The sequence below is a fragment of the Alexandromys fortis genome, unplaced genomic scaffold, assembly GCF_014885135.2.
Source record: "Alexandromys fortis isolate MF-2015 unplaced genomic scaffold, M_Fortis_MF-2015_v1.1 scaffold_150, whole genome shotgun sequence".
Lineage (NCBI taxonomy): Eukaryota > Metazoa > Chordata > Mammalia > Rodentia > Cricetidae > Alexandromys > Alexandromys fortis.
Window position 1 is genome coordinate 3,651,936 of NW_026068027.1, and position 27,494 is coordinate 3,679,429.

The window sequence follows — 27,494 nt, forward strand, 5'->3', positions numbered from 1 at the left end:
CATGTGAAAAGCTAGAGGACAACCTCCAGTGTCTGTCACCTTTTATGTGTGCATGTATGACAGAGTTCACCATTTAGTCTAGACTGGATGTCTGTCTGTACAGACAGTCCTGAGAGATGGGATCCACCTGCCTCCACCTCCCCGGCTCTAAGATTACAAACACACTCCATCAAGCCGAGTTTTCTTTATTGTAGGGTTTATGGCTCAAACCCTACATAAGGTCTTCATGCTTGCAAAACAAGTACATAAACTAACAGATTGACATTTCCAGCCGAATCCAGCTTTGTCTAGCCACCCAAAGCCCTGCCAGCAAGAGATAACCTTGTCAGCCTCTCCTTAGCCTCTGTCCTTTGCTTCCCTCTGACTCGTGAGTGCTGCCTGGCCAGCTACTTCTCTGTCACTGAGGCTCACAGGGACTGCCCAGCCCTCTACCAGCCCCATGCCCTGCTGTGTACCCCTGCAGCAGCCAGCTCGCCACGCTCTCAGCCTCACTCACCCCCGTTTACCCAAGTGTGTCACGATTCACCTCCCTGTCGCTGCCACCGCCAAGTTGGTACCAGTCCCAGCGGTGGGTAAATTAATAAAAAGAGGCTGCTGTGGCTGCTGGCATTGGCAGCAGACAGATACACGTGTCAGCAGCGCTCTTGAAGTGTGTCTGCACAGGCCACTGGGGACCTCCGCTGTACTTTTCCTGTTTAAACTGCCCTGTTCTGCATGAGGACCTCACTTCCACTCTGTGGGGGAGAGGATGCCTGTGCGCAGAGCTAAAAGCAGCAAATTCGTTTCCCAGCCAGCATGCACGTGACATCCTGTGTGGGTCCCCACTGTGCCACCCTCAGCGTCCCTCTGTTCTGCACACCAGCAAATTCCAATTGCCTCCATGCCTGGGTCTACGGGGGCCCTGTAGGTGCTTCATACAACCCATGAGAAGACCACAAAAGCAAAGGAGACTGGCCAAGAGCAGTGTGTGAAGTGAAGAGGTTTCCATGGCTACCTGACACTGGTACTTTCTGAGTCACAGTGATTTATGCCACTTTGGTTCCCTTCACCGGGTATAGTTCTGAATTAGCAAGTTTGGCTAGTCCCAGGACAGCTAGGTCTCACACTGTGACCTGTCTGGCCCTGCTCGAGAACACTGCCAGGCTCAAGAACCTGTCGAGAGAGTGTGTAAGGGTCAGTGCCCATTCCCCGCCTGTAGCTGTCATTCCATGCTGACCGTTCAATGACAGGAGCATGAGGGAAGGGGCGGTTACGGGTGAAGGAAGCCCAGTCACCACACCGTTCAACAAACTGGGGTTCAACGAGGAACAGACACAAGATTCGGGGTATGCTGCTTTGTGAATAGAAGAGTGAACGCCCGCTCTGTTGAACGGTAGGGTTTGATGAGACTCAGCTGATAGGGTCTGTGCCCCTGGGTTCCGTCTTGTGCAGTCTTGTGTGGCATTGTGAGGAACGATCGTGTGATTAAGTCTTGTGTTTGTTTAAGCCTCTAACTGATTTTGTTCCATTTCTGTATTCCATTTTCATTTTTAATCATCATTATCATTACTGTTCTGTTTTGTTTTCCGTTGCCATCCCCTTAAAAGTCGATTTATGTACCACACGCCTTGGCATTCAGGAGAGCCTATTCATCAAAGGTAGTGTCTCATTCCCGCTGGCTGGTCCTCGTTGCATGCCTGTCTGTGATTAACCACTTGGACAGCCCTGCTGGGCCCTGCAGCCACGTCCTCACTAACTGTCATACGTGCATGCAGCTGTCACAGTCACAGAAAGAGGAGGAGATGGTCCCTCTCCCCTTGGCTGGAGTGCATGTCACCAAGGGTGGGGCAGAGCTGCCCCTGTGGGTCTGGGTAGCCCAGCAAGGGGTGGTCAGCACCTCCACTCTGCACCCTTAGGGCACTGGGATGCTGTGGCGATCCTTCTGCCCGTTCACTTGATCTACTGCTGTCATTTGAGCTCCTTGAGGAGAGCTGATGAGTCTGGACCCAGGTTGAATGGAGACATCTCCTACATCTCCTTCATGGTCAAAAAAGTCTCTTGGGGTTTTTTTGTTTGTTTGGTTTTTTTTTTTTAGAGGAAATAAATAGGGTCTCACAAAAGAGGACAGTCCCCCACTTGGTGCTTTTTGGTGGCTGCCCAGAGCATGTCCCATCACCGAATGCTTGGGAGTGTGGTGGCCTGTGTGTACAGGTGGCTAGCACATCCATCCGTATCAGCATGGGACTTGCCCAGTTGCCTCCTGCAAGCCCACAGGCACCACTCCAGCTACCCTGCGAGGTCATTTCTACCCCTGCGCGCCACCACAGTGGTTGCCTCTGCACATCCAAGCAGTCACCGCCACTGTTCCTTTCTCAGCCTCTGTTAGTCTGAGTTCACCAAGATATAAAATGGAGGCATGCATGCCGTCTCTCCTTCACATGTTAGCTACTAAAACTGGTATGACCCCTCCCACCTAGAGAGAGGAATCCCAAAGAAGACAGAAAAAGAACCCTCACTTTCCAAACATTTTCTTTTTCCTGTAGGCCTTAGAATATGAGGCCTAGGGAAACATTTTACGGTGGTTTTTGTTTTTTTTATTTTGTTTTGTTTTTTTTAAACCACCACAATGCCTTAAAACACACACACACACACACACACATGCTAGGTGGTGGTGGCATATGCCTATGGTCCCAGCACTCAGGAGGCAGAGACAGGAGGTTCTTTGTGAGTTCAAGGCCAGCCTGGTCTACATCGTGAATTCCAGGACAGCCAGGACTACACAGATAAATGCTGTCTTGTGGGGGGAAAAAAAAGATAAGCAAAAATAAACAAATAAAAAACCCAGACACGCTTTTATGGCAGTTACGACCTCAGTGCCAAAGGAGTGTGTCTGTCTGAGTTTGACTTTTCTAACACTCACCCTCAATTAAGCCTCTTGTTCCTGCCACAGAGGTAAACGTCTCACATTGAGGTCTCTGGCCTAGCCTCAGCAGAGGCGCCTGCACCTGCCATGCCCAGCTGGCTGCCAGGCAGCAGCTCCCATGTAGGGGACAGTCCTCCTCGTACCCTCACCAGCTTGCCATCCAGACAGCCTCCGCCTGCACGCAGCTGGCTTAGGAGCCCTCTCTCGCCCTCTCTAGCCCAGAACCTACACAGAAGAGGAGCTGAGCGCCAAGCTGACGCGCCGCGTGCAGAGGGCAGCACGGAGACAGGCCAAGCAGGAGGAGCTGAAGCGGCTGCACCGAGCCCAGGTACACACGGGCAGTGGGACGCCGCGTGCAGGTGGGCGTGGAGTAGCATCTGTGTGCCCAGAGGGCCTCGTCTACAGCCAGGAAGGTGAAGAAGCCAGGGCAGAAGCAGAGAGGGGCATTCCTGGCTTCCAAGATGACAACCTCAAAGTACTTTTGCCTCACGCTCTACAGAGGCCGGTCTTTGTGGCACTCTCTACAAAACAGAAGATCCCTGCTTTGAGCTTTCTGGAGGCCTTGGTCTAGAGTGGATGTAGACTCAGCAAGTTCACTTTTAACCGTAGTGTCAGGGGTCAGCTTGTGGCCCTGACCTCTGCTCGGAATAGTCTGGGGTTTTATAGGGAAGCTCAGAAGGACCTCTGGTTGTCAGCCTCCATCCTCAAGCTGCACAGGCTAGTCCGATGGTTCTCAGCCTGGGGGTCATGACCTCTTCTTGGGGGTCATCTAAAACCATCAGAAAACAGGTATTTACATGATTCATGACAGTAGCAAAATTATAGTATATTATGACACAGTAACGGAAACAATTTTCGTTCGTGTGGTTGGGAGTCACCACAACATGAGGGGTCACAGCATTAGGAAGGTTGAGAACCGCTGTCCTAGATTGTTCTAGACACTTCTTTACTAACTTATCGAGACAGGACGTCTAATTGCTCCACCCAGTGCTTTTACAGCCTCCTTGCTATAAAGGTTCAATTAAGTCATTTTCGATGCTTTTGAGCTATTCCAGGGAAAGATAATAAGCCCCGGGATCCAGCTGCATGCAGCTGGCACAGCACACTGACTGTAACGCCCCGTTCAGTCTTGATAACGCTTATCTTTCTCCCACCTTGGGCCTGCAGCTTGATTCTCCTCCTGGAAGCTAGAGGTAAGAAAAGTCTGGAAGCTTATCCTCTGTTTTCCGATAGATCATCCAACGGCAGCTGGAGCAAGTGGAGGAGAAGCAGAGGCAGCTGGAGGAGAGGGGCGTCGCGGTGGAGAAGGCCCTGCGAGGCGAAGCAGGTACTGTCCGGCCTCCTCTATGAGGGGGCTTCTTCTCAAGGAGAGAGCCCTCCTTCCTTCCTGGGGTGAGCCAGGTGGGCAGCACCTCTTCTGAAATTCAGCTCTTTCTCTATCAGGGTTTTCTGAATCCTTGGCATCGTCAAGGTCTGGCGCCTATCATGTTCGGGCAGCCCAGACACCCAGGCCCGCTCCCCGGCCCGTTCCCCAGCTTGCTGTTGCCATGCAGAACAAAATCCCGGGCCCTGTCACCTGTTGGTGGCACGCCCTGACCTTTCTCTTCCTCTCCCTACCGTATTCTCTAAAAGAAAACATCAGGGAATGAGGGAGATTGTCCCACAAGGAACCATCACAGAACTGTACTGAACAGGCCTCAGCCTGCCCTCCCAAGTGCTCCTCCTGTCCTCAGTTCCCTGGGCTCCCTCTAGCCTGAGCTGCACAGCCACAGAGCCTGCCTCCTCTCCTGTGTAGGGCTTCTGGCTGCCCCTGCACTCCGGTTTCCCTGGGTGAGCCCAGGCTTGTGTCCGCCAAAGGCTGGTCACTAGGAGCCGTCTCGGACAGACTTATGCTTGTGATAAGCTCTTGTGGCATGGAAAGCTGTTACAACGGCCATGTGGTCAGAACCTGCCAGGCTTGATACAGGTGGGTACACAGAAGATGAGGTAGCTGAGCCATCTCTGGGTTCAAGGTCAGCCCAGCTTCAGGCATGGAATGATTGATCTCTGCTTCCTTAAGATCCAGGCCTGGAAGGGGGCCCTCTTCTCTCTGCAGGTGGCCACTGGCCTCTGGGTCTAGCATTCATGATGGAAAGCTACAAAGAAGGAAGGGACAGGGCCTCTTATTTTTTTCCTTCCAGACACAGGAAAGCAAGCTCGTACACCTCCTGGGCAGGCAAGCCAAAAGAACTGATAGGTCAGACAGGGCCAGCCATTGCCTCGTGGGCTTTCTGAACACTGGCCAGTGGTCTAGCCTCGAGGTGTGGGCCTGGGTCCAATTTTGCAAGTGGAGTTCCCAGTAGAGAGTCGGGGCAGGCACAGACACAACCCTTCCTTCAGATGACCCTCAGGTGAAGATGTGTCCTGAGAGAGAAGGATGAGTTTGTGCCTCACCTAACACTAGACCTAACTCTTGGAGCCCATGCTTCTAAAGGGAGTCCAAAAGCCTGAGTCACTTTGTATCCAGCAAGATAAGAAGACTGTGAACAACCAGACAAGGGACACTGGCTCCCGTACCAAGCAGTGAAGAAAAGATTCACCCACATATTTTCTTGGCTTCCCAGTGAGCTTGTGCCCCATCCCCAGCCTGCAGGCCTGCCCCTGCCCCACTTCCTCTGACTGATCTCCTCAGTGCAGCCCGAGCCATGGTGCAGGTTAGCCCTCCTTCTGGAGATCCCGGGCTACACAACTGTAAAGGCCTGTCCCCTCCGCTACCTCTCCGTGCACAAAGGCCAAAGGGGAACCTGCAGCGTTTCTCCATCTGACTTCAGCTAAGGGACAGCTACGTCCACAACAATAGCTGGCATTGCTGTCTAGTGCATGAGCTCATGTCATAGACTTTCCCAAAAGCGCTCTGTCTCTCCCGCTCACGAGGTTCAGAGGCTCAAGGAGATAGCCATTTGTTGATGGTTTCTGGAAAGTGCTTAAGGTTTCATGCAACTGGAGTCTGTTTCTGTACTTCATCACTTCTGTAAAAGGCATATCACTCCAGTTGTTACCAGTGAGCCAGAAAATGATACCATGATAAATTGATGGAGAGACCCAAGAGATGGCTCAGCACGTAAGATCACATACTGTGCTTACAGAGGACCAGAGTTCGGGTCCCAGCATCTACATCAGGCAGCTCACAATAACTCCAGCTCCAGGGCAGCTGTCTCCCTTTTCTGGACTCCACAGACATCACATATACATGCACACACATACACCACACACACACCCTGATTTTCTCCTAACTTAGTGGTTTTCAACTTGCTTTGGCAGGAGAGCCCATTGTACACAATTGCTAAAATCCAAAAGAATTATTCTAAATGTTTATTAAAAATTGAAAAACCACGCACACACAAGCTGGAAAGTGCATGACCCAGAGAGAGCTGCAGACATTCGGAAGCTTCATTGCCCGAGTGCCGCTCTGAGGGCCTCCCAGCAGGGACATGTGGTTGTTCTAAATGGGAGCCTTTTCTCTTCAGCAGCTCACCAGGGACTCTCTGGGTGTCTGCACATATGATAGATGCTCACAGATACACCAGCTGACAGCAGCTCGGATTCTGTATAAAACAAAACCCAAGTATAGGGGCTAGAGAGATGGCTCAGCAGTTAAGAGTACTTGGTGGCCTTGCAGGGGACCTGGATTTTGTTTCCAGCACCCATGACTGCTCACAACCATCTGTAACTTCAGTTCCAGGGATCCAATGCCCTTTGCAGCTACCAGGCATGCATGTGATGCAAATACATGCAGGCCAAACACCCATACACATAAAATAAAAACAAAATTTTAAAAATCATAACCAAGAAGCTTCCAAACATAAAGAGAAATCCCAAATATACTACTCTATCCTGGCATGATGCGTGAGCCATCTGAAGGACCGTACCAGCAGTGGACTCTGAAGTCAACTCTTCTAAGCCACACCCTTCTCGAGGATCCCTGGACAGTGGTACATGATCTCTGTCACTGCCAGCAGGACTTGAATTAACATCTTACTAATGTATTTATGAGAAGTTCAGAATTCTTAGACATGAAGCAAAAGAAGCTTAGACTTGAGAGTCCTTCAAAAGCAGGCTCCCTGGAGGTCTCCAGTGTGTCAACAGTTGGCATGTGAAGCCCTTGAACATGGAGGACATTATGTCCTTCAAAGGTTAAAAGTCACTGTGGACAAGTATCTGGGACCTCCCTTGAAGAGCCCTAGGCTTCAGCAGAAGTTTGATAGCCTTGTTCTAGTCCAGCCCCTGACTATAGGCAGATCTTTGCACAGCCCCCTGGAGTGGAAGGTGAGACTGTCTCTGAAGGTGCACGTCACCCTGTGACGCATCTGTATTTCTAAGTACATTCTTTTCCTTTTCTTATACTTAACACTTTCTTCGCGGGGCTGGACTGGTATCAGTTCCCAGTGACCTTGTCCCTTACTGGCAGAGAGCGTCTTAGAGACTGGGTGTGCACAGTGGCGGTACCTTTCTCTCGTCTCAGGCCGTTCATTCCACTTGGCCTTCTCATGTACCTGGAATGCAACAGCTTCTAGCAGTACAACTCCACTTCCTCCCTGAGCTGTACAAACTGGTCATAGCCTGCCATCCTGTCTCATGTGGTAGTTTCAAGCCTCCATTGGTGTCAAAGGGGTCACTCTCTGTTAGCCAAGATGCCCTTCATAGGAGAGATCTGGCCTGAGGTGCCGTCAGGTAACCTGTATTTGTCGAAGACTTCCAAATATACAGACTGTGCGGATTAGCTCCATAGCCCTGGAAACTAGGGCGAGGCTGAGACTTGTGGCCTTGTCCTGGAATCTGCAGGGAGCCTCTCTGTTTCTAGAACTCTGACTCAAGCATAGAGCCACTGGACTGGCCTTGAACACAAGCCAGGAAGCCACCGGAGGGCACTCAGCTTTCCAACATATCCATCCTTAAAAGAGAAGGTTGTGGTTGCCTGGGTCAGCATCCATATGGTGAGGTGGCAGACATTTTGGTGCGCTTTGGGCTTCTTTATGATTCTGGGCCCTAAAAACTGCTAGCTCAGGACCCACTTGCTGCCAGGCCCCCCTCTGCTCCATGGGCACATTAAGACAGCACACTGCTGGACAGGATGGCCTGTGGCCAGCAGCCTCAGAGCAGATAGGGTTGAAATTCTGCCAGTGTCCCAGCTCGTTTCTTATCTTGAAAGAAAAGGCTCTCCGAAGATGGGGGACCTAGACCTCAGAAGACAAGGGACTTCATCTCAAGCCCATTCAGCGAAGGAGCACATGCTTGCCACTAATGGGAGCACTTGCAAGTTCCTTGGTTTCTGGACCTTTCTTTTTTCTTTTATCCCCCCCCCCACCCCCTTAACGTTCACATCCTGAAAACCTTATCTTGGAGCCTTTACTATTCAGAAACTAAGTAAGAGAAGGCCCCTGGTCTGCCCCTAAACTGTTTTAAATCTTGGGTAAGGTTGCCTTCCGGCAGGGTTGGAGTTCCTAGCGAAGCCAAGTTCCATCCTTGATGAGTCGTGTTGCAAACAGAAATCTCCCTGACGTTGACTGGCCTCTTCATCCATAGTGGTGTTTGGTTCATGCCTCCCCTCCCACAATGCCCCGAGCTGCAGAGATGGCCTGTGTGTGTGCATGCCTCGCTTTACAGACATGCACGCTTTCCAGCTGCTCCACTGGGCTCCCTCATGATATTTCTGCCTGTTTTATATGTGCCATGCGTTTGATAGCTTTTGGGTTGGGGTGGCAGCAGGGTCGTCTTACCCAATAACTCTGTCTTCACCACTTCCTTGTTGTAGACTATTGGGGAGAGTCTTATTACAGTGGCCTCATCGACTTGCACCTGGGTGGTATGTATGGCATCGCCCACTGCTGGCACTAACCCCGAGACGCCCTTCCCTCTTGTTCTCCATCCCAGTCCCTGCTCACAGCCGTGAGGAGAAACCAATCTGATAACCAAATGGCAAAGCACAAACCCTTTTCCAGGCTCAGTGTCGGAGCACTTGCCGAGTGTGCACCAAAGCCCTGGGCTCCATCCCCAGCGCCACCAAAAAGCAGCAGCTGTCAGGTCCTTTCCTCCTCCGTATGTGCCACACGGGAAAACTTAAGATAGCTCCTGCTGTTGGAGGTTTTACTACATTCCTCTTTAAAGGGAAACCTACCCCCACCCGGCTCCACCCGCCCCACATCTGCATCCTGGTCCCTTTCATGGTCTGCTGTTGGGCAGCGATTCGTTCACACTCACGTCCAGACTTGCATCCTGCATCTCCGCCCTTACCGTGTGTCAGTTTCACATCCACTAGGATGCTCGCCGGCAGCAGCACTCCCGATGCAAGTGAGAGCTGGGGGCCGATCTCAGCGGTCGAGCCCTGGCCTGGCGTGCCCAGGATTCCATCCCCAGCACCGAAAGATAAAAGATGTGTTGAACTCAGCTTCCATCAGTTTCCTTTGGAATGTGTCACATAGTCCCTAGAGCATGAGAAAGGCTTTATGTGCTGTCTCTGCTCAGATTCACAAGACTTAGCACGTAGTTAAGTCCACAGTGTCCATCACCATGGCCTGGGACTCACTTCTCAATGGTCCATGGATCATTTAGGGCTTAGTAGACACGCAGATGCCCCGACCCGCAGCCCACACCGTCTTGAGTCAGAAGCTCCACAGAGGAGGCCTGGGTGGCTAGTCTTACAGACTTCCCAGTTGGTTCTGATCCCTCTAAAGCAGGGGAACCCTGGCCATGTGGGACTGAATGTTTGTTGTTGTCCTGAACAGAGAATGGCCAGTCTGGAGTCTTGCTCCTAGACTCTGAGCTGGTTCCTCCTGGAAGGCTGCCATGTTTCAAGATGAGCGCGTGTCCAGCCCCTGGTTGTCTGGTGTAGCAGGGCAGCGGCAGCTCTCCTCTCTTGATTAGGTACTCTGGTCTCTTCACCTGCCCTTGGGGGTTCCATGCCTCCTGAAAACAGAGGTGCAGGGGAATATAAAGTCTCTTCCCCACTTCCCCACCCTTCCCCATGAGAAAGACACTTCCTGGCCCACTCATTTAAAAGCCATAGTCTGCTCCAAAGCTGCAGAGAGACCCTGTCTCAAAAAACAACAACAAAAAGAATAAAAGCCGTAGCCAGCAAAATGGCTTATCGGTTGTGGATGTTTGCTTCCAAGTCTGAAAACCTGGGTTCAATTCCCAAGACCCAGCTCTCACAAGTTGTCCTCTGGCGTCCAACACTGGCCATGACACACATCCTCCAGCAACGCACGCAAAAAAAGACTTTTTTAAAGTCAGGCCAAGCTAGATATAGTGGCAAAGTCCTTTAATTCCAGCACTTGGATGGCAGAGACAGATGGATCTCTTAATTTTGAGACCAGCCTGGTCTACCTAGCAAGTTCCAGGCCAGCCAGAGTTACCTAGTGAAATTCTGTCTATAAATAAATAAATAAAGCCAGACCATTAACACACACCTTTAATCCCAGCACTCAGGAGGCTGAGGCAGGTGGATCTCTACGAGTTAAAAGCCAGCCTTATCTACATGGTGAGTTCCAAGCCAGCCATAGCTACGCAGTGAGACCTTGTGTGCTTGCAATCTTAGTACTAGAGAGCCTAAGGCAGGAGGATTGACATGAGTTTGAAATCAACCTAAGCTAATATGAGACTGTCTAAAAAAATAAGTCCACAAAACTAGAATAAATAGAAATAAAAATCAGAGCTAGGAGATGAATCGGTCGTCTCCTAAGTGCCCGTTGTGCAAGCGTGAGGACTTGAGTTCCAGTCCTCTGTACCCACGTTAAGGAAAAAAAAGCCAGGCATGGTGATGTGCCCTTGTGATCCTAGTGCCGGAGAGGCAGACACAGGAGGACTCCTGCAGCTTGCTCTCCAGCTAGTCTGAGCTCCAGGCTCAGTAGCAGACCCGGTCTCAGAAAATCGAGCGGAGGGCTGGTAGCCTAAGGAGCTGGGCCTCTGGAACCCACATGGTCGAGAGAACCGACCCCGGGCAGGCTGTCTGCTTTTGCAGCGGCATGGTCATCCCACCCTCGCACAATAAATTAGTGAATTAATATGATAATAATGGATTGCAGAGATAGCACAGTGGTTAAGAGAACTTGCTTCTCATCCAGAGGACCTAAGTTCAATTCCCAGCTTCCATGTAAGGCAGCTCACAACCACCTGCAGCTCCACCGACACCCTCTTCTGGCCTCCATGGGCACCTGTGTACATATGCCCAAACAGGCACACATACAGATTTTTTTTTACGTAAATAAATTTTTAAAAGGAAAAATAAATGTAATTAATAAAAAACATTTAAATGATGGGGTATGCTATTTAGGAAAACAGCTCCCGTCAGCCTCTTGCTTCCATACTCCCGCATTCGCGTATGCATACAGAACACACACAAGTAGATAAAATAAACGTCAGGCCTAGGGGTGTACATGTGTGCACATATGCACCATATACACAAACGTGCGTCAAAGGAATCCAAAGCCAGGCAGAGCACTTGCCCAGCATGTGCCCAGAAGCTCAGTACCTTCACTGGTCAGTAGGTCGGACCCTTGGCTCCTGCGTGGGTGGGGCATGTGGCAGCCTCTGCTTTCTTTGTCCCCAGTCTTAGGCTTCCAGGGGTCCACGTGGCCACGGACCCCTTTCAGTGTCTCCAGGTTCTAGAGTGTTGGGGGGCTCCCACCCACGGCCATTGATTCTGAAAAAGGGCTGATGCTTGCACCCCAGTTAACAGACCCCCGTCTTGTCTAACGCCCTGTCTCCCTTCCTTTCCTACTCCTGACAGTTCCCTGTGGAATGTTCATGTCGTTCCTGAGGTCTTCCCTGTATGTGAAAAGATCATTTACGTTCAGGACATTGTGGAGGGAGTGGCCCAGACCCACTTCTTGCCACATAACCCAGCCCTCCTGCTTGAGATACTGGCTTTTGCAGCATAGACTATCTGTGTGTGTCTTGAATGTTGTCTGTAACCCACTGCTCAGGTAAGGAAATGCAGTGGGGTGTTTTCTGTGACCCCAGACCCCAAACTCTAACCTTGGATTTAGTATGCCAGGGGATTCTGGGACAATTTGTCTTTGTGGTTTTGAGACCCCCTCCCCCAGTCAGACACCGTGCTGCTTCTGCCCCCCACCCCAGAACCTCATTGCTCCCCTCTGCCAGCCACTCTGATTTGCCCGTGGTAGCGGTGCCATGTGGGTTCTGCTCGCATGTAGGCAGACACTTCTGCCCGATGCAGGAAGATGCAGTCCTCTCAGAAGAGGGGCACTTGTGTACTCCAGGAACCCACATGGTAGAGAGGAGCAACACCTGCCCTCTCCAGAGAGAAAGACATAAATGCCACCGTGGAGTCTGCTGGGCTTTCCCTTCGCACACACAGTTTAATATTCATTATTTGAGAAGTGCCTGCTCTTTTGAAATCTGGATCTTGAAGTAGATAGAGAAGCTGGCTGGTCCTTTACTCCCGCTTCCCTAAAAGACCACCCAGAAATGCTGTGTGTGGCCCATGACTTCAGTCTTACTGGGAAGAGCTTCAAGCAGACTTGGAGTGTTGGGAACTCCATCCCTCACCTGAGATGTCCAGACTCCTGATTCCTGCCTTATGCTGGGCCTGCTCACCACGGTGCCTCAGTGGGGTTCCCATAGCTCTTAGCCTGCCTCGTGTAGGCTTGAGACCCACATTAAAGTCTCTTTGCCAGGCATGCCCATTATCCCAGCGCTCAAAAGGCAGAGCTGGGACAATTGCAAATCAAAGCCTCATCTGGACTGAAAAGAGACGTGTTTGTCTTTTAAGCCCATTTGGGGGTTGAGGATATGGCTCAGAGGCCCAGAGTTCAATGCACAATGCCAAATGAAAAAGAAAAGGTCTCTTATAGCCATAAAGGTATAGCAATTTACTTCCTTGACAAGCTGGACCATGTAATTGGAAAGAAATCATTAAAATGGTAGCAAGTGACCCTTGAGCCAGAGAGAAAGGGTTCCCACATCATAGCCCTCTCTGTCTTCCCCAGACATGTAACAGGCACAGCTCAGCCCAACGAGTCTTGTTGCACTAGAGCAAGGTGACTGGAAATCTAGAGACAACCAAGTGTTCTGAAAAGCTTAGATTAAAAATACACATAAGCTGTCTGTGGTGGTACACGTCTTTAATCCTAGCACTTAGTGGGGCAGAAGCAGACGATCTCCTTGAGTTCAAGACCAGCCTGGTCTACCAGTAAAATCCTGTCTCGAAAAACCAAAAACATGTGTAACTTCTAATTTTACAACTCTTACTTTACAGTCTGTCTCTGAGTGGAATGAAAGGCTTAAAAATACAGCGTGATGGGGCTGGAGAGATGGCTCAGGGGTTAAGAGCACTGGCTGCTCTACCACAGGTCCTGAGTTCAATTCCCAGCAACCACATGGTGGCTCACAACCATCTGTAATGAGTTCTGGAGCCCTCTTCTGGTGTGCAGGCAGAACACTGTATGCATAATAAATAAATCTTTAAAAGAAAAAGAAATGAGAACTGGGAAAGGATCCCATGATCACCAGTGAGTTGGAGAGAAGCCTGCAAGGCCTGTTGGTCCCCTCCTAAGTGACTTTCTTCCATTGATTTCCTTTCTTTGGGCATTGATAGGTTTCTGCCTTTCTGGTCAAGCTGAACATTTAGCCTGGCTCTGTTTTTACGTGATACTCTGTGTGTGTGCGCGCGCGCGCGCGTGTGTGTGTGTGTGTGTGTGTGTGTGTGTGTGTACACGAACTCAGGTGCCCACTCACATCCACGTGCATCTCATGTCTCACGTGTGTTTATCCTGTCTCACCAGCAGTTCTCCCGTCTACAGATTCATCCTGTGTTGAGCTCTTTAGTACAGCACATCTCCTGGCTCGGTCACCTGTATGTGTGTCCCCTGTGCCTGCTAGCCAGCAGCCTCCCCCTATCTGAAGCATTGCGTCAGCCACCTGGATCCCTGCGCGGGGCCTTGGTGCTTGTAATTGCGGGGGTTGGGGATGACCCCAGTTTGCTGTGCAAGCCTGGCCTGTGATGTACTGGAAGGCATTGGTGCTGATCAAATAGACTTGAGGTTGGGGAGAAAGAGCAGTTGAGCATAATCTCAGTCAACAAAGATTTTGCCAACTTTATGCAAGACAGAACTGAATATAAACAAGAACCTCATTCTTCATACCCAAGCCAGCAAGTTCTCCAGTCCTAGGAGGATATTATTCAGTGGCAGATCACGGACATAAGAGGCCCTGAGTTCTATCCCCAGGCAACAACAATAAGAAAGAGGCCAGGTACATACATGCCTGTAATGGCAACACCGGAGGATGAGGAGTTTAAGGCCAGCCTGGTCTTGTAGGAGGGGAGAGAAAAGGAGACAGGAGACGTAAGTCAGCTGTTAGAATGGCTTCCCTGGCATGCTCAGAGCTCTGGGTTTGATCCCCAGCACTGCATAAATGGATCATGTTGGTACACACCTACAATCTCAGCTCCTGGGAGGTGGAGGCAGGAAGATCAAAAGTTCAAGATCATTCTTGCTGCATAATAAGTTCCACATGAGACTCTTCTTAGATAATAAATTATGTAGGTGTTGAATCAATGCTGGGCCACTTGGCTAAGTAAATAGATCTCATTGCTTTGAAACGAGTGAGTAGCCAGAGCCATCCTCTCTGCCCCACCCACCCACCCACACACCAGGCAGGGGCAGCACAGAGCAGGCTGGAGTCCCTGTGATGGTGCAGCTGAGAAGGAAACATACCTCCCCCTGTTTCTGACACCCTCAGAGGCCACCAGAAGTGTCTCGTGGTCCATAGAGGCTTCCCAGCAGCATAGCTGGAAAGGTGTGGAGCCCATGCCCATCCTGCAGGTCGTGATTGAGATTCGCAGTCATAACAGACTAGTTATTTAGACTCCGCACTCTCATGTGGACAGCACTCAGCTCATAAAAAGTCCCTTTTTCTCACAGTATCTCTGGACAGTATGGAGCAGTGTGTCTGAAATGTGACAGGCTAGGACGAGGACTCCCCAGTTTGAAGCCTTTGTCTTGGGCACAGGAGCCTAAGGGGTGTCCGAGACGGATACAGAGGTGAGAGAGACCTGCTCCCTGCCAATTTTTTCTCATCTCGAATCAGCTCCCTGGTGATCCCTTTCTTTTTGTCCAGGAGTCCTTGAATCTGGCCCGTCCACTTGCTTTCTTCTTGTGACTGCTGTCCTCTTTTTTGTCCAATCAGAAATGCTTCCCTGTCAATGTTGGGGTGGGGGTGCACATCTTTAATACCAACATTCAGGAGGCAGGTGTATCTCTGAGATCAAGGCCAGTCTGGTCTACGTAGTGAGTTCTAGGACAGCAAGAGCTACACTCAGAGAAACCCTCTCTCTCAAAAAGAAAGAAGAGAGAGAGAGAGAGAGAGAGAGAGAGAGAGAGAGAGAGAGAGAGAGAGATGCTTTCCTGCTTAAGACTTTAAAGAAAACAGGGCTAAACTAAATGGTGGTCAACACAGTGCTAGGCACAGGAGGGTACTTAGTAGACATTTCTTTGCAGTTTTGTTTGTTTTGAGATAAGTCGTTGTGTAGCCCAGGCTGGCCTCATGCTCACCATGTAGTTGAGGATGACCTTAATTTTTGATCCTCCTGGCTGCTCCTCCCAGGTGTTGGGTTACTGCAAACACCACCATGTACAGGGAGTGATTTCTCCCATAAATTATTCTCACCTCGTCCTTAAAACAAGCCCATGGTCCTTTTAGGTATTTCTAGTTCCTTCTGGTATTAGCAACTTTGTAGAAGGGAAGTTCAGTGGAACCAGGCAGAACTGAACGGCTAGATTGGAAGTGGGGAACCTCAAGCCGTCTCCCCTTACAGCCCATGCTGTCCCTGAGGGGTCTGAGCAGTGAGCAGAACAGGTCTGTGTCTTAGCCTCCCTAGTTAGCACTTCCTTTCACAGAAAGGGAACATTAACCCCTTCTCTGCCTCAGCCTTGCAGTTAGGGCTCTTAGTATTTTTAACAATAAAAAAGACTGAGGTGTGTTTTATCGAAGTTTCATTGAGTGTCTAAGCTCAGGGTCTTGCAGACCTGAATGGTAGAACACTTGCCTAGCATGCTTGAGGCTCTGGGTTCCTCCCCAGCACCCCAGAGAAAGGCAGGGAGGAGAGAAGAGATCCCGCAAACCAAAACGTTTGTTTCCGTAAAAGGCAAAGAAATTGTTATTGACATCATTGATCGCCCCTGTGCTTTGCTTGCTCACTCGGTTCAGATTCTGGTTTAGAATGGAATTCCCCATTTGATTCGGTTTTTTCTGTTCCATTTCTTCTTTTTAAAATAGTGCCTATCCGGTGTTTTTTGGTTTTGTTTTTCTAATTATGAGTGGCAGGTATTCATCATGGACATATTGGGGGCTACAAAACAAGTCATGTAGACCCCTCTGAACACGTCCCTCCTTTTGCCTCTTGTTTTGGCAATGTCTTTTTCTCCTCCTTTGCGTTTTTTGGTTGGTTGGTTGGTTGGTTTGGTTTGATTTTTTGAGACAGGTTTTCTCTGTAGCTTTGGAGCCTGTTCTGGAAATTGCTTTGCAGACCAGGCTGGCGTCAAACTCACAGAGATCCGCCTGCCTCTGCCTCCCGAGTGCTGGGATTAAAGGGGTGTGCCACCACTGCCCGGCTTCTCCTCCTTGGTTTTAAATACGTGCTTCACCCAATGTTGTCCCTCTTTTTTTTTTTCAATTTTATTTTTTAACTTATGTTCTCAATATTCCGTTATTTCAAACGATGCTCCATAGTATAAAGGTTGTACGAGGAACGTGGTCAAGATGAAAGGACCCAGGGTCTATTGTGTGAGGTCCAGACACTGTTTAGGTGCATTTTAGCGCATGTGTGTGTAGGTGGAGTTTTCTGTGTCCTGGCAGTCATTCCCAAATAACCACACAGAATTATTATTAACTATAAATGCTCGGCCAGGGTTGGAGAGATGGCTCAGTGGTTAAGAGCACTGGCTGCTCTTCCAGAGGATCCGGGTTCAATTCCCAGCACCTACATGGCAGCTACTAGAGTCTGTGGCTCCAGTTTCAGAGGACCCAACACCCTCACACATACATGCATGCAGCTAAAACACTAATGCACATAAAATAAAAATAGATAAATTATTTTAAAAAATAAAAATAAGTGCTTGGCCTATCACTTAGGCTCATCTCTAGCCAGCTCTTACAACTTAAATTAACCATTTAGTCCACGTGCTGTCCCGTGGCTCGTTTACCTCATCTACGAACTTCACGTGTTGCTTCTTTCGAGTCTCACTCGAGACTCCTCAAACTCTGCCTTTCTTCTTCCCAGCATTCTCTCTGCTCTAAAAATCCTACTTAGTTATTGGCTAATCAGCTTTTTATTAACAATGAGAGCAACACATTTTCAATGTACAAAAGGATTACTCCACACTGTGTGTGTGTGTGTGTGTGTGTGTGTGTGTGTGTGTGTGTGTGTGTGTGACGGCACCTGCCTGATTTTGGATGTGCATTGCTTACATATTACGTCATTGTCCCTTGCTAATGAGTGCGGCTGTCACTACACCATTCTAGCTACACTGCTACCTACTCTTTTGTCATTAGAGTCCCAGGAGGTGACAGAGAGAGTTGATGTAATACTCATGGGATTTGTCCATGTATCCGAGCCCCACCTAGACTTTATGCTTCGAAGCCAAGCAGGCTGAGTAGGTCAGCTATGGCAGAGCACATGTTTGGGAAGGACGCAGACCTCAGCTTGTCAAGGCCGAGCCCGTTGGGATGGGATAAAAGCACTTCACACACTGTCTGTGGCTTTGGTCTGGTGGTTGTACCCAAGTATCGGGTTTACTGTGCACAACGTGCTTAGTAGGACATGAGGGGCTTTAAAGAAGAAAGAAATTGTGGTCCCTGCATTTATCCCACTGCAGTGTAGAACGGCCAGTCCAACAGGAGCTTTTCGCTTTAGCCGTCTGGGAACCTGAGTCCTGCTGTCGTCGTGGGCCACCCATGTCCCTGTCCTGCCATGGCCCCGAGGCCTTACCCTCCTGGAACTTCCTGTGTCCTGTGTGTGCTCCTGTGGTTCTGTGATGGTCCCTTGCTCAGCTCCCCTCCCTCTCCCTCGAATAGTGATCAGGTCTCCCCAAGGTCTACAGATCTCTGCACACTGTCTCCTCTCACTGCCAATCACTACTCTTACCAGTAGCGTCGCTGTGAGTTGTTGACTTGTCCTGCCAGCTCACCCCCTTTGGTCTTACAGTCTACAGTGTGATACCATCCCTCAGTGCTGGCACTGGATGCCTCCAAAAGGCGGGAGAGCCAAAAGAAAAGGTGGTGGTTGGTTTTCCGTAGCCCACGGGAGGGAAGTGATTCCCGTGTGTTTGTAGTTTCCCCCTAACTTTGCTGGTTCAGAATACAAAGCCATGCATCTCTCAGCCCTGCGGGCCCATGACAAGGGTAAGATGCCACTGTGCAGACTCTGAGTTCCTCTCTGTGGGCATGATGGCCAAGGGTGACAGACTGACCCTCCCTGCCCCTTGGAGTTATGGAAAAGATAGCTGAACCTTAGCACGCATGTTAGTGATGACCAGTTTATGTAGACTTCGTTGGTCACCCCAGTGACCTCCGGCACACCCGGAAGCAGCGCTGGCTGCATATTTAGAAAGTGTTGCTTGGAGGTAGGCAGACCTACCCAAGGCTTTTGGGTACCTTTAAGGAAGGAGCCCAGGGCCACCATATGACAGTGTTCCAGTGTTGTTACATGCCCTCGCCTGCTCTTGTTTGATTCCATGCTGAAGGAAAGGACTTGATTCATTTGTAGACTTGTTCCCCTGTTTCTGCTTCTCCATTCTTGTGGATTTTTTTTCCTTTCTTCCTGTTGTTCCTTTCTCACTTTTTCTGTTTTTTGTCCTCTGCTTGTTTTTATTTCACCCTCTCCCTGTCCCTTTCCACCTCCAAATTCCTCTCCTCCTTTCCCGCTTCCTTTGTCTTTCTCTGTTTCCTCTTCCTTGTTTGGTCCTTTTGAAGTTGAGCCCAGTGGCGGGACTCCACGGCGCAGACCTCTCTCCTTCTGCCCTTGCTGTGTCCAGGAAGGTAACGTAACCTCACCCACTTTCCCCACTGCCTCCGAGGGGCCGCAGCCACCATAGTCCAACAGGGAACCAAGGCCTCTCTCTGACTTCCTCTCTCTGACTTCAGAATGTCATGAGTATGTGGCAGTTTCTTACAAGGCACAGTATCCCTTTGACTATCTAAGGGAGGATGGGAACCGAGGGGAGCCAGCAAGCCTGTGGGCTCCAGTGTCTTCAGGCTGCAGTTCTGTGGTTCTGCCTATCATTGGTGCTTGGGGCCTTGGGTCCAGTAAGGTCAAGCCCGGCATAAAGAGGGCCAGGAGTAGGGGTGGCGACAGTTTGCATTGGCAGAGTCAAGGAATACTGTCCTTACAAAGACTGGTCTACACAAATGCCCCCCAAGTTTTGTTGTTTCCCCCCAGAGCAACCACTGAAAACAAACTTCTCTACCTTGTGTCTTGCTGAGTGTGTCTTGTTTTGTTTTAAGTTTGTCCGATTTGAAGTCTGTTGTGGTGATAAGATTGTCATTGGCAAGGCATGTGGGCAGGGGGAGGGGCGTGTGGCCATGACTAACCCTGCTAACCTCTTCTCTGCTCCCCATGGCTCTCACATCTGACCACCCACCCCACCACATTCCCCTGCTCATGGGCTGTGACTGAACTCCAACACGGCTCATGAGCGGTGTCCCAGTGTCCCCGGTGGAATTGGGGGTCTTTACATCTGGGAGGTGGGAAGGAGGGACGGACTTGGTACGCTCGTGGCTTGCCACTCTGGACAACTTGCATGTCTCAAGGGCTTCATCTCCATGGCCACATGGGCACACTGTGCAGAGACGCTCCAGAAGGAATGCGTGGAACTGGGCTGTAGGCTGCTTTGAAGCCAAAGACCCAAGTCTATTGGAGTGGGGAAGGAGAGTTTGGACCCCCAGACCTGTAGGCAGGCTCGACAGGCCGGGATGGAGGCGTCCATCTTTGAAAGCAGAGCTCAGGGCCGGGAGCCTTCACATCAGGAAGAAGGGTGCACGTGTGCTTGGCATGGTCTGATACTAACCCTTGCGTGCGTCAGTTCTGTGTCCGAAGTGTGGTTACTGGCTGAAGACTTAGGCTTAGGTCTGACGTGTCCAGCATACAGCGAAAGAGCTTGGCCTTTGACTAGTGTGAAAGAATCAGGAAGAAGCAGGCTAGAGCAAGAGAGCCTCACACGGGACCAGCACCTACCTAAGGATGCTGGCCATATCTTATATAAACTAGAGCACTTCTTGAGACTGGACCACCCAACCAAGCAAGTGGAGGGGACTTAGAGGGCTCCAGCCTGACACCTCTTAACTTGAGGTCTGTGAATAAACTTTAGGAAGCCCTTGAACACCCCAAGTTCTGTATAAAATGACTGGATGTTGGGATGGCAGTGTGCTCAGCAGTGGGGCATTGCCTAGCACATATGAGCTTCTGTGTTGATCTCCGGCACACAAAAATAACATGAAAGGAAGTTTATATCCCTGTGGGCAAGGAGCCACCGTGTGCTTCCAGGGCAAGGTCACATGGACAGCTTTTGCACACTAAGCAGAAGGACTTTGTTATTTTCTGGGTGGTTTGATTCCTTAGAAAACCTTTCCTTGCCGGGCAGTGGTGGCTCATGCCTTTGCCATTAATCCCAGCACTCAGGGAGACAGGCAGAGGCAGGCGGATCTCTGAGTCCAAGGCCAGCCTGGTCTACAGAGTGAGTTCCAGGACAGCCAGAGATACACAGAGAAACCCTGTCTCAAAAAGGGGGGGGGGTCCTTCCCCCATGCCCTTGCTACAGCTAAGCCCAGGGGTGTGGCTACTCCTGATTGAGGCAAACGTTGATTGAGGGGCAGGTCGAGTCAACAGGTGCCCGAAGAGTAGGAACAGCTGCCCTCCTCAGCTCTGGGGTCCGCTGGTGACAGCCACCTTGATGCTTTGTATCTGCCATGCAGATTCTGCTGCAGTGTTTGTCGGGCCGCGTGCTAAGAAGGGAGTGTTTTAGGGCAGGGGGTGTAGCTCGGTGGTAGAGCACTTGCCTAGCATGCATGTGTCTAGGTGAATGCACAACAAAACCAAGACGTGGTATCTTCCTGACCCCAACAAGGAAGCGGTGGCGAAGCGTCAGGGGCCCCTGAAAGAGACAGCTGCCCAGGAAGAAACAGGGTCAAAAGAAAGTAATTTAAGAGCAGAGTGTAGGACTGGGCATGGTGGCACACGTGCCTATAATCTCAGAATGTGGGAGCGTGGAGACTGGAGGATCGGGAGTTCAAGGGCAGCTTGCGTTATATGAAACCTAATCTCAAAGGCAAGGTGTAGTTTGTAAATTTATACTCCTCCTGTTTATTAGACTGTTTTCCTCTAAAGAGACCTAGTACCGAGGGGAGAGCGGGCCATTTCATATGCACGCACACTTGTATCACTGAGCAAGGCAGTGTTAAGCTCGTATAGAAGGAACAGTCAGTCACCCAGAACAAGGCCTGGGCAGGACTGAGGGAAAGTCTAGGTCTGTCAGGCCCTGGGGTGGGCACGACACAGTGGCCTGTCGTTCTCTGTCCCCGTCTCCCTGTCAGGGCTGTAGGCAAACTTTGGACCTGGCTTGGGACTGTTCCGGCAGCATCTTGCTTGGCTCTTTGCACATTTGCCCCAGTGTGACAATCCTTCTGGGCTGGGCAAACAGACCCATCCCCTTGTCTGACCCTCAGTCTCTCACACAGGCATGGGCAAAAAGGATGACCCCAAGCTGATGCAGGAGTGGTTCAAGCTGGTGCAGGAGAAAAATGCCATGGTGCGCTATGAGTCGGAGCTGATGATCTTGTGAGTGAACTGGGGTTCAGGAGCCAGCTGCAGGGGGCGGGAAGAGCCAGCGTGTGGTACATCGCAGCACGGTGGGAGGGCTGGTCCCCAAGTCACTCTTGCTGCCTCTCCCCAGTGCCCGGGAGCTGGAGCTGGAAGACCGCCAGAGCCGGCTGCAGCAGGAGCTTCGGGAGCGCATGGCTGTGGAAGGTGAGCAGAAGGCGAGTGGGGTGGAGGGTGAAGTGGGCCACTGTCCCAGGCCACACGCCTGACGCCATCAGCCACTCGGCAGATCACCTGAAGACCGAGGAGGAGCTGTCAGAGGAGAAGAAGATCCTGAACGAGATGCTGGAGGTGGTGGAGCAGAGAGACTCACTGGTGGCCCTGCTGGAAGAGCAGCGACTGCGGGAGAAAGAGGAAGACAAGGACCTGGAGGCTGCTATGCTGTGCAAGGGCTTCAGCCTGGACTGGTCCTGAGCCTGGCTACCATTGGGTTTGGTTGATTGGCACCCACCTCACCCGGCTGCGTTATCCCGACCCACCAGATCCAGGTTCAGAAGAGACCTGGCGTGCCTGGAAGGTAGCTCACAGACACCTGTGCTGTGGGAAAACCCCAGGCGAGGGTTATCATCTGAGGTGAAGGGCCGTGTGGGACTTCCCATTCAGGAGGGAGGAGACGAGACGGGTGTTTGGCATGTGCCACAGGGGACACTCCTGCAGGTCCCCGAGGGCTTGCTGCCTGGCACCTCTTCCTTCCTTCTGCTGGTAAGAGAGGGAAGTGACTCCTCTTCAGAGCCACTGCCACCCAGAGCACCTGAAGAGCCAAGTGGCTACTGTCCTCGTGCTTCCTGAAGCACCACCAAAGAAAGTGCAGAAGCATCTGCAGAGAAGCTGTGGATGGAGGGGATCCAGCAGGGAGCAGCACCCGTGGGGGTGATGAGGGTGATGCCCACCCTCCCATTGCAGGGGAAGCCAGACAGTAAGCAGGTTCATTATGCAAGTTAGGAGGGCGCAGGAGGGCTCTGCCCCCGGCCCGCCACACACTGGATTCCCAGTGGCCAAGTGCCCCGGGCCTCTCACATGGGCAGTGGCCTGAGGCCCGCAGATTGCTGTGTTTTGCTTATAGTTCACGACGATTTTGACACTGGAAAGTATTGATTGTGGCAGAGCTGAGGGAGACCCTACATGTCGACAGACAGGCGCCACCCCTGGTCGGCACCCACGGCAGTACAGGAGATGGCTCTCCTCAGCATTTTTCTGTGTTTGCACATCGAAAGGAAACTGACAACCTGCCCAGACACTCAGCCACTTCGGACCCTTTTTGTCGATTAACTTATTTTTTTAATACTTGAAAGGAAGCAACTTCGTTTTTATACCTTTACTAGAGACACTGACTGCCTGTCACCTGCGCGTAGGACTTGACTGAGAGGGCTCTGTGCAGCCCTGCAGCCCTGAGGCAAACTGACCTGATCTTGTTACATGCATATTTATTAGCCGTCGGACCAGGGGGCAGCTCAAAGCCCTGTGGGTCCTTCCTCACAGCTTCTCTGTCCCCTCCTCCACCCACCACCCTGTCCCTGCTGGCACTGGACTTCTACAGGGGAGCTGCCTCTCTGGGAGGATGCGTTTCAGCACTAGGAGGCCAGGCCTGGAGACAGACCGGCTGCTGTGGCCTCTGCTCTTGGAATCGTGGGCTCTGCGGAACCCACTTTGTCCAGTTTTGCTGCCAAGGTTTTACTTCCTGTACAGATGTTAAAGATGGAGGGTAGCCCCTCCTCACGCTGGCTGGGACCAAGTGGAGTGTGACCTTGTCCTCAGGCCGGCTGATGGCAATGCCCTGGTCCAGCTGGAGGGGTGTGTGTGCGCTGGCCTCCCCTCAACACGCCAGCCACTCTGACCTTCCCTGCCTGTACTAGGATTTTCTTGGCCTGGCAAGAGCCAACAAGCACCATGTAACCAGCTCCATAAGCCAAACTGCTCATTTCTTGTGGTTCACCCAGAGGCCGGTGATGGGGGCCAGGGTGATTCTCTCTCCATGGACCAGTGCATGGGTGCCACACCAATCTGGAAAAGGGTATGCCAGCTGGGCCTGCTGGGAGGAGATTGGGAAAAAGATATGCCATCCCTGGCCGCCCTTCAAGGCTGCCAAGGGCCCACACTCGCCCTGGTCTTCCTGTGGGAACCACACTGTGCCTCAACTTGAACATCCATCTAACTCCAGAGGAGCAAACAGCAATCTCACCCTTCTCCTCGTGCGAAAGCTGCCCTCTTTCCTGTGGAAAGACAGGTGTGCTGCCAGCAACCACCGCATCTCTGACATCATCAGTTCCTGGTCTCTGACGTGGCATTACTGCTATTTTTATTCTCTGTCTGAAACGAGGAGAGGAGGATGTTCTGGATTCCATTTTTCAACCACAATCTGCCAATCAGACTGGACTTTGGACAGGACCTTTATCGCCTGTGTGGCCTTCTTAACCCTGTCCGCCTCCCCAGTGCCACTGGCAATCCCAGGAAGCTCAGCCAGTCATTTCTGCTAACCCACAAGAAAGAACCCATTTCCTGAGTGACTCAAGAAGGATGCAGGGGCACGCAGCGCCTCTTGTGGCCTCGTGGGTGTCCCCTCCCTCCTCTGTCCTGGTCAGCCACGACCCTGTTGATCTTTCCAAAGCACACGCTGCTTCCTGCAGTCACTAGGAAGGGGGCAGAAATCCACCAGCCTGGGAGACGTCCCCAGCTCCCCAGCCGCGGCAGCATGAGGACTTGGGGTTCTCGTAGAGCACCTTTTTTTGGCTCCCAATTTGTAACCACTAGTTTGACGTCGATTTCAGCAATCCGGGGACTCGAGACAGGAAATGTTCTCCACCTCTGGAAATGCATGCAGGTCTGGTCAGATGTTCTTCCCAGGAATTCCGTCTTCACTTGAAGGCCGGGAAGAAAGGGTATATATAGCCACACCCTTCATACATGCATAAGATGCTAGAGTGTGTTTGAGTGAGCCCAAACTCAAGGCTACGGATAGTACATGAGGCACCAGCCTCTACCCCTAAAGCAGAAGACTGCCCCCTGCTCCCCAATGAGAGCCAGGCCAGAACCCCAGGTTCTAACCCTGCTCAGCTGATAAAGGACCTTTTCCTCCAGCGGCCATCCTAAGATAATTTTGACCAGCAACTGTAGACTTTAAAAGATAAGACATTTTCACTGGGACAGGAGAGGAAAGAGTGGGGGCAGGGGCAACAAGTATCAGGGGCTGGGAATATAGCTCAGTGGTAGGATGTGTGCTTAGCATGCATAAGGCCCACGGTTCAATCCCCAGTACCACAGTAAAAACGACCCACAAGAGGGAACGGTCTGTTTTATGCGCAATAAAGTTTTTTTTTCTTTTTTTAAGAAATAAAGACTATTTCTGAAGCCATTTTTTTTCCCTCTGGGCATTGAGCCAAGACACATTTCCATGTATCTACACAAGTCATTCATGCATCTTATAGGTGAGTGTATACAGACAGGTTGCTCAAAGAATATAGCTTTTCATTTGGTTTGTGATTGTGAACCCTCTGTGTTGTCGTGACGCAGCCATCAGGAGCTAGCTCTTGAGAAATTCTCTGCAGCACCCTGCTTAACAAGAAGCACTGAGTAATGCCAAGGAAGTCGGAGCCAGCCCCTTAGGACTGGTGTCGCAGCAGGGCATGGTGGCACAGGCCTTTAACTTTAATCCCAGCATTCAAGCAGCAGAGGTAAGTGACCTCTGCGAACTCAAGGCCAGTCTGATCTACAAAGCAAGTTCCAGGACCTTCTGGAGAGACTCTGTCTTAAAAAAAAAAAAAAAAAAAAAAAAAAAAAAAGACTGGTGTTGCTCAAATTCTTAGGGTTCCAATGTCAACCCAAGGCAGGATTCCAGCAGAGGTGAGGGCTTCCTTGTAGCCATGGAGATTGAGTCCCCCACCCCTAGACTCCCCCACCTATGTAACTAGCCCATGCCACAGGCAACCCAGGCCACCCGCAAGTAAGACAGAGTTGTATACAACAGGTAGCAGGCAAAGGCTGGGTGAGGGTCTTGTGACTCCTCCTACCCTTCCACAAGGACCTGAATCATCAACAAACCTAATGGGGATGCATTTTTTTGCAAAAGGGTGCAACTGAACTCCTCAAGATGGCAGGTACTGGTTCAGAGGGCGAGCAGTCAAAACAGCTGAGCCACCAGCTTTTCCAGAGAGAAGACCCACTGGCCATGGCCCATGTGTAATGGAAGGAGAAAAGGAGTAAGTAAGGAGCCCCCTCAGGAGGGATAGACATCACTGGGACCCTAGACTCCTGAGGAAACAGCTGGAGCTGCGCGGACACCTGGGCCCAGCCATTTTTTTACCTCCCTCTCCCCTCCCCGAGTTTTCACATAGTAAGCTTGAGAAACAGGTGGACTGTGGCCAAGCTTTACAACAACCCCAGGTGGCAGGAAATGGTAGCTTTAGGCAGGCAGCCAGAAACACTTTCCTCCCAAGAAACCACCATTCCTGGCCTCCGCCCACGCAGCTGCCTCCTGTCCTAAGAGCATAGAGGAGAGCGGCCCTGTGCTTCTGTAAGGTGAGAGGTGAATTTGTCATTGGGGAGCACGTCCTGGGTCTACCACAGACCTTGGGATATGCGTGCCTTCGGCTGTACAAGTCAGACATGAGAAGCCTACATCTGTGCAAACGGGGCTCCCCTCTCTCCACTTGTACCTTGCTGGAGAGGCAAGGTTTAGGAAAGGGTGTAGGTATGGAGTCTTCTTTCCAGGAGAAGTCTCCAGGCAAGGGGGCTCAGGCTCTGGAGAGGTGTGGTGGGGGCTACCTCATGACCCAGGGGAAGGAAGAGCAAGTCACCTCCTCTGGAAAACTGAAACCCCAGAAAGGTGTTTCCCTAGAGAGGCCTCTTGATGGAAGGCCGTAAAACACGCGCAGAGGGAATTCCATCCCGCTCTTCCTCCCTCTTACAGAATAGATTTAACTTTGAGTCATGATTCAGAGATCTGTTTTCACACTACCTCTGTCTGGTCTCCCAGACTGCGTGGTGGCTATGTTATAGAGAAAGACTGTTTCCTAATCAGTGGTAAGTAGCCAAACACTTCCTAACAGTAAGAGACAGCCCTCTGGTATGGACACCTTACAGCCCAGGTTACCTATCTAATGGCCTCAAGAAGCTGAGAAAAGAAATGAGAGGGACACAGATACAGGGGAGAGAGAAGAACTGTCAACCAAAAGTTTAAGTTCCACAATTCTTTAAGGTCCACTTTATTTTAAATGGGGGGCAGGTATGTGAGTGTGCCTACGGGTGCCAGCAGTGGCCAGAGATGTCAGAACCCCTTGAAGCCGGAGTTACAGGCAATTGTGAGCTGCCTGGCACAGGACCTGGGACTTAATTTGGGCACTCTGTAAGAGTCCTGTGTGTTCTTAACCACAGAACCATCTCTCCAGCCCCAAGTTCGACCATTCTGTCCCTATGTAGAAATTTGGAGTTGACATTCAAAGTGTTGGAACTTGAGTGGTGCTGCCCACGGTGTATTTGCCCTCACATGGATGCATACTATTTAAAATAACAGAAACAAGAGCCAGGAAAGGCGGGTCGGTGGATAAGGACGCTTGGCACTCCTGAAGAGGACCTGAGTTTGATTGCCAGCACTCACAGGGCAGCGCAAACCTATCTGTAACTCCAGTTCCAGGGAGCTGTCATCCTCTTTCTGGCTTCCAAGGTCACCAGGCATGTACTCGGTATATGCACATGCATGCAGTCAAACACGAAAATAAATCTTTTAAG

The 27,494-nt window shown here is 51.0% G+C and overlaps 1 protein-coding gene across 14 annotated transcripts in view; it reads left to right on the forward strand.

Annotated features, from left to right (window-relative positions):
* Positions 1–25,118, forward strand: part of Mical3 (microtubule associated monooxygenase, calponin and LIM domain containing 3) — a 202,181-nt gene extending 177,063 nt beyond the window's left edge. For 12 of the 14 annotated variants that reach the window (XM_050164164.1, XM_050164168.1, XM_050164165.1 and 9 more), the window contains 6 exons: positions 1,587–1,637; positions 3,120–3,230; positions 4,136–4,229; positions 21,632–21,731; positions 21,847–21,920; positions 22,003–25,118. In XM_050164164.1, coding sequence (XP_050020121.1) covers positions 1,587–1,637; positions 3,120–3,230; positions 4,136–4,229; positions 21,632–21,731; positions 21,847–21,920; positions 22,003–22,187 — 615 coding nt within the window. In that variant the 3' untranslated portion in view covers positions 22,188–25,118. The remainder of the gene's footprint in view (positions 1–1,586; positions 1,638–3,119; positions 3,231–4,135; positions 4,230–21,631; positions 21,732–21,846; positions 21,921–22,002) is intronic. The other 2 variants (XM_050164169.1, XM_050164177.1) reach the window with 1 other exon arrangement.
* The last annotated feature ends 2,376 nt before the right edge of the window (positions 25,119–27,494 follow it).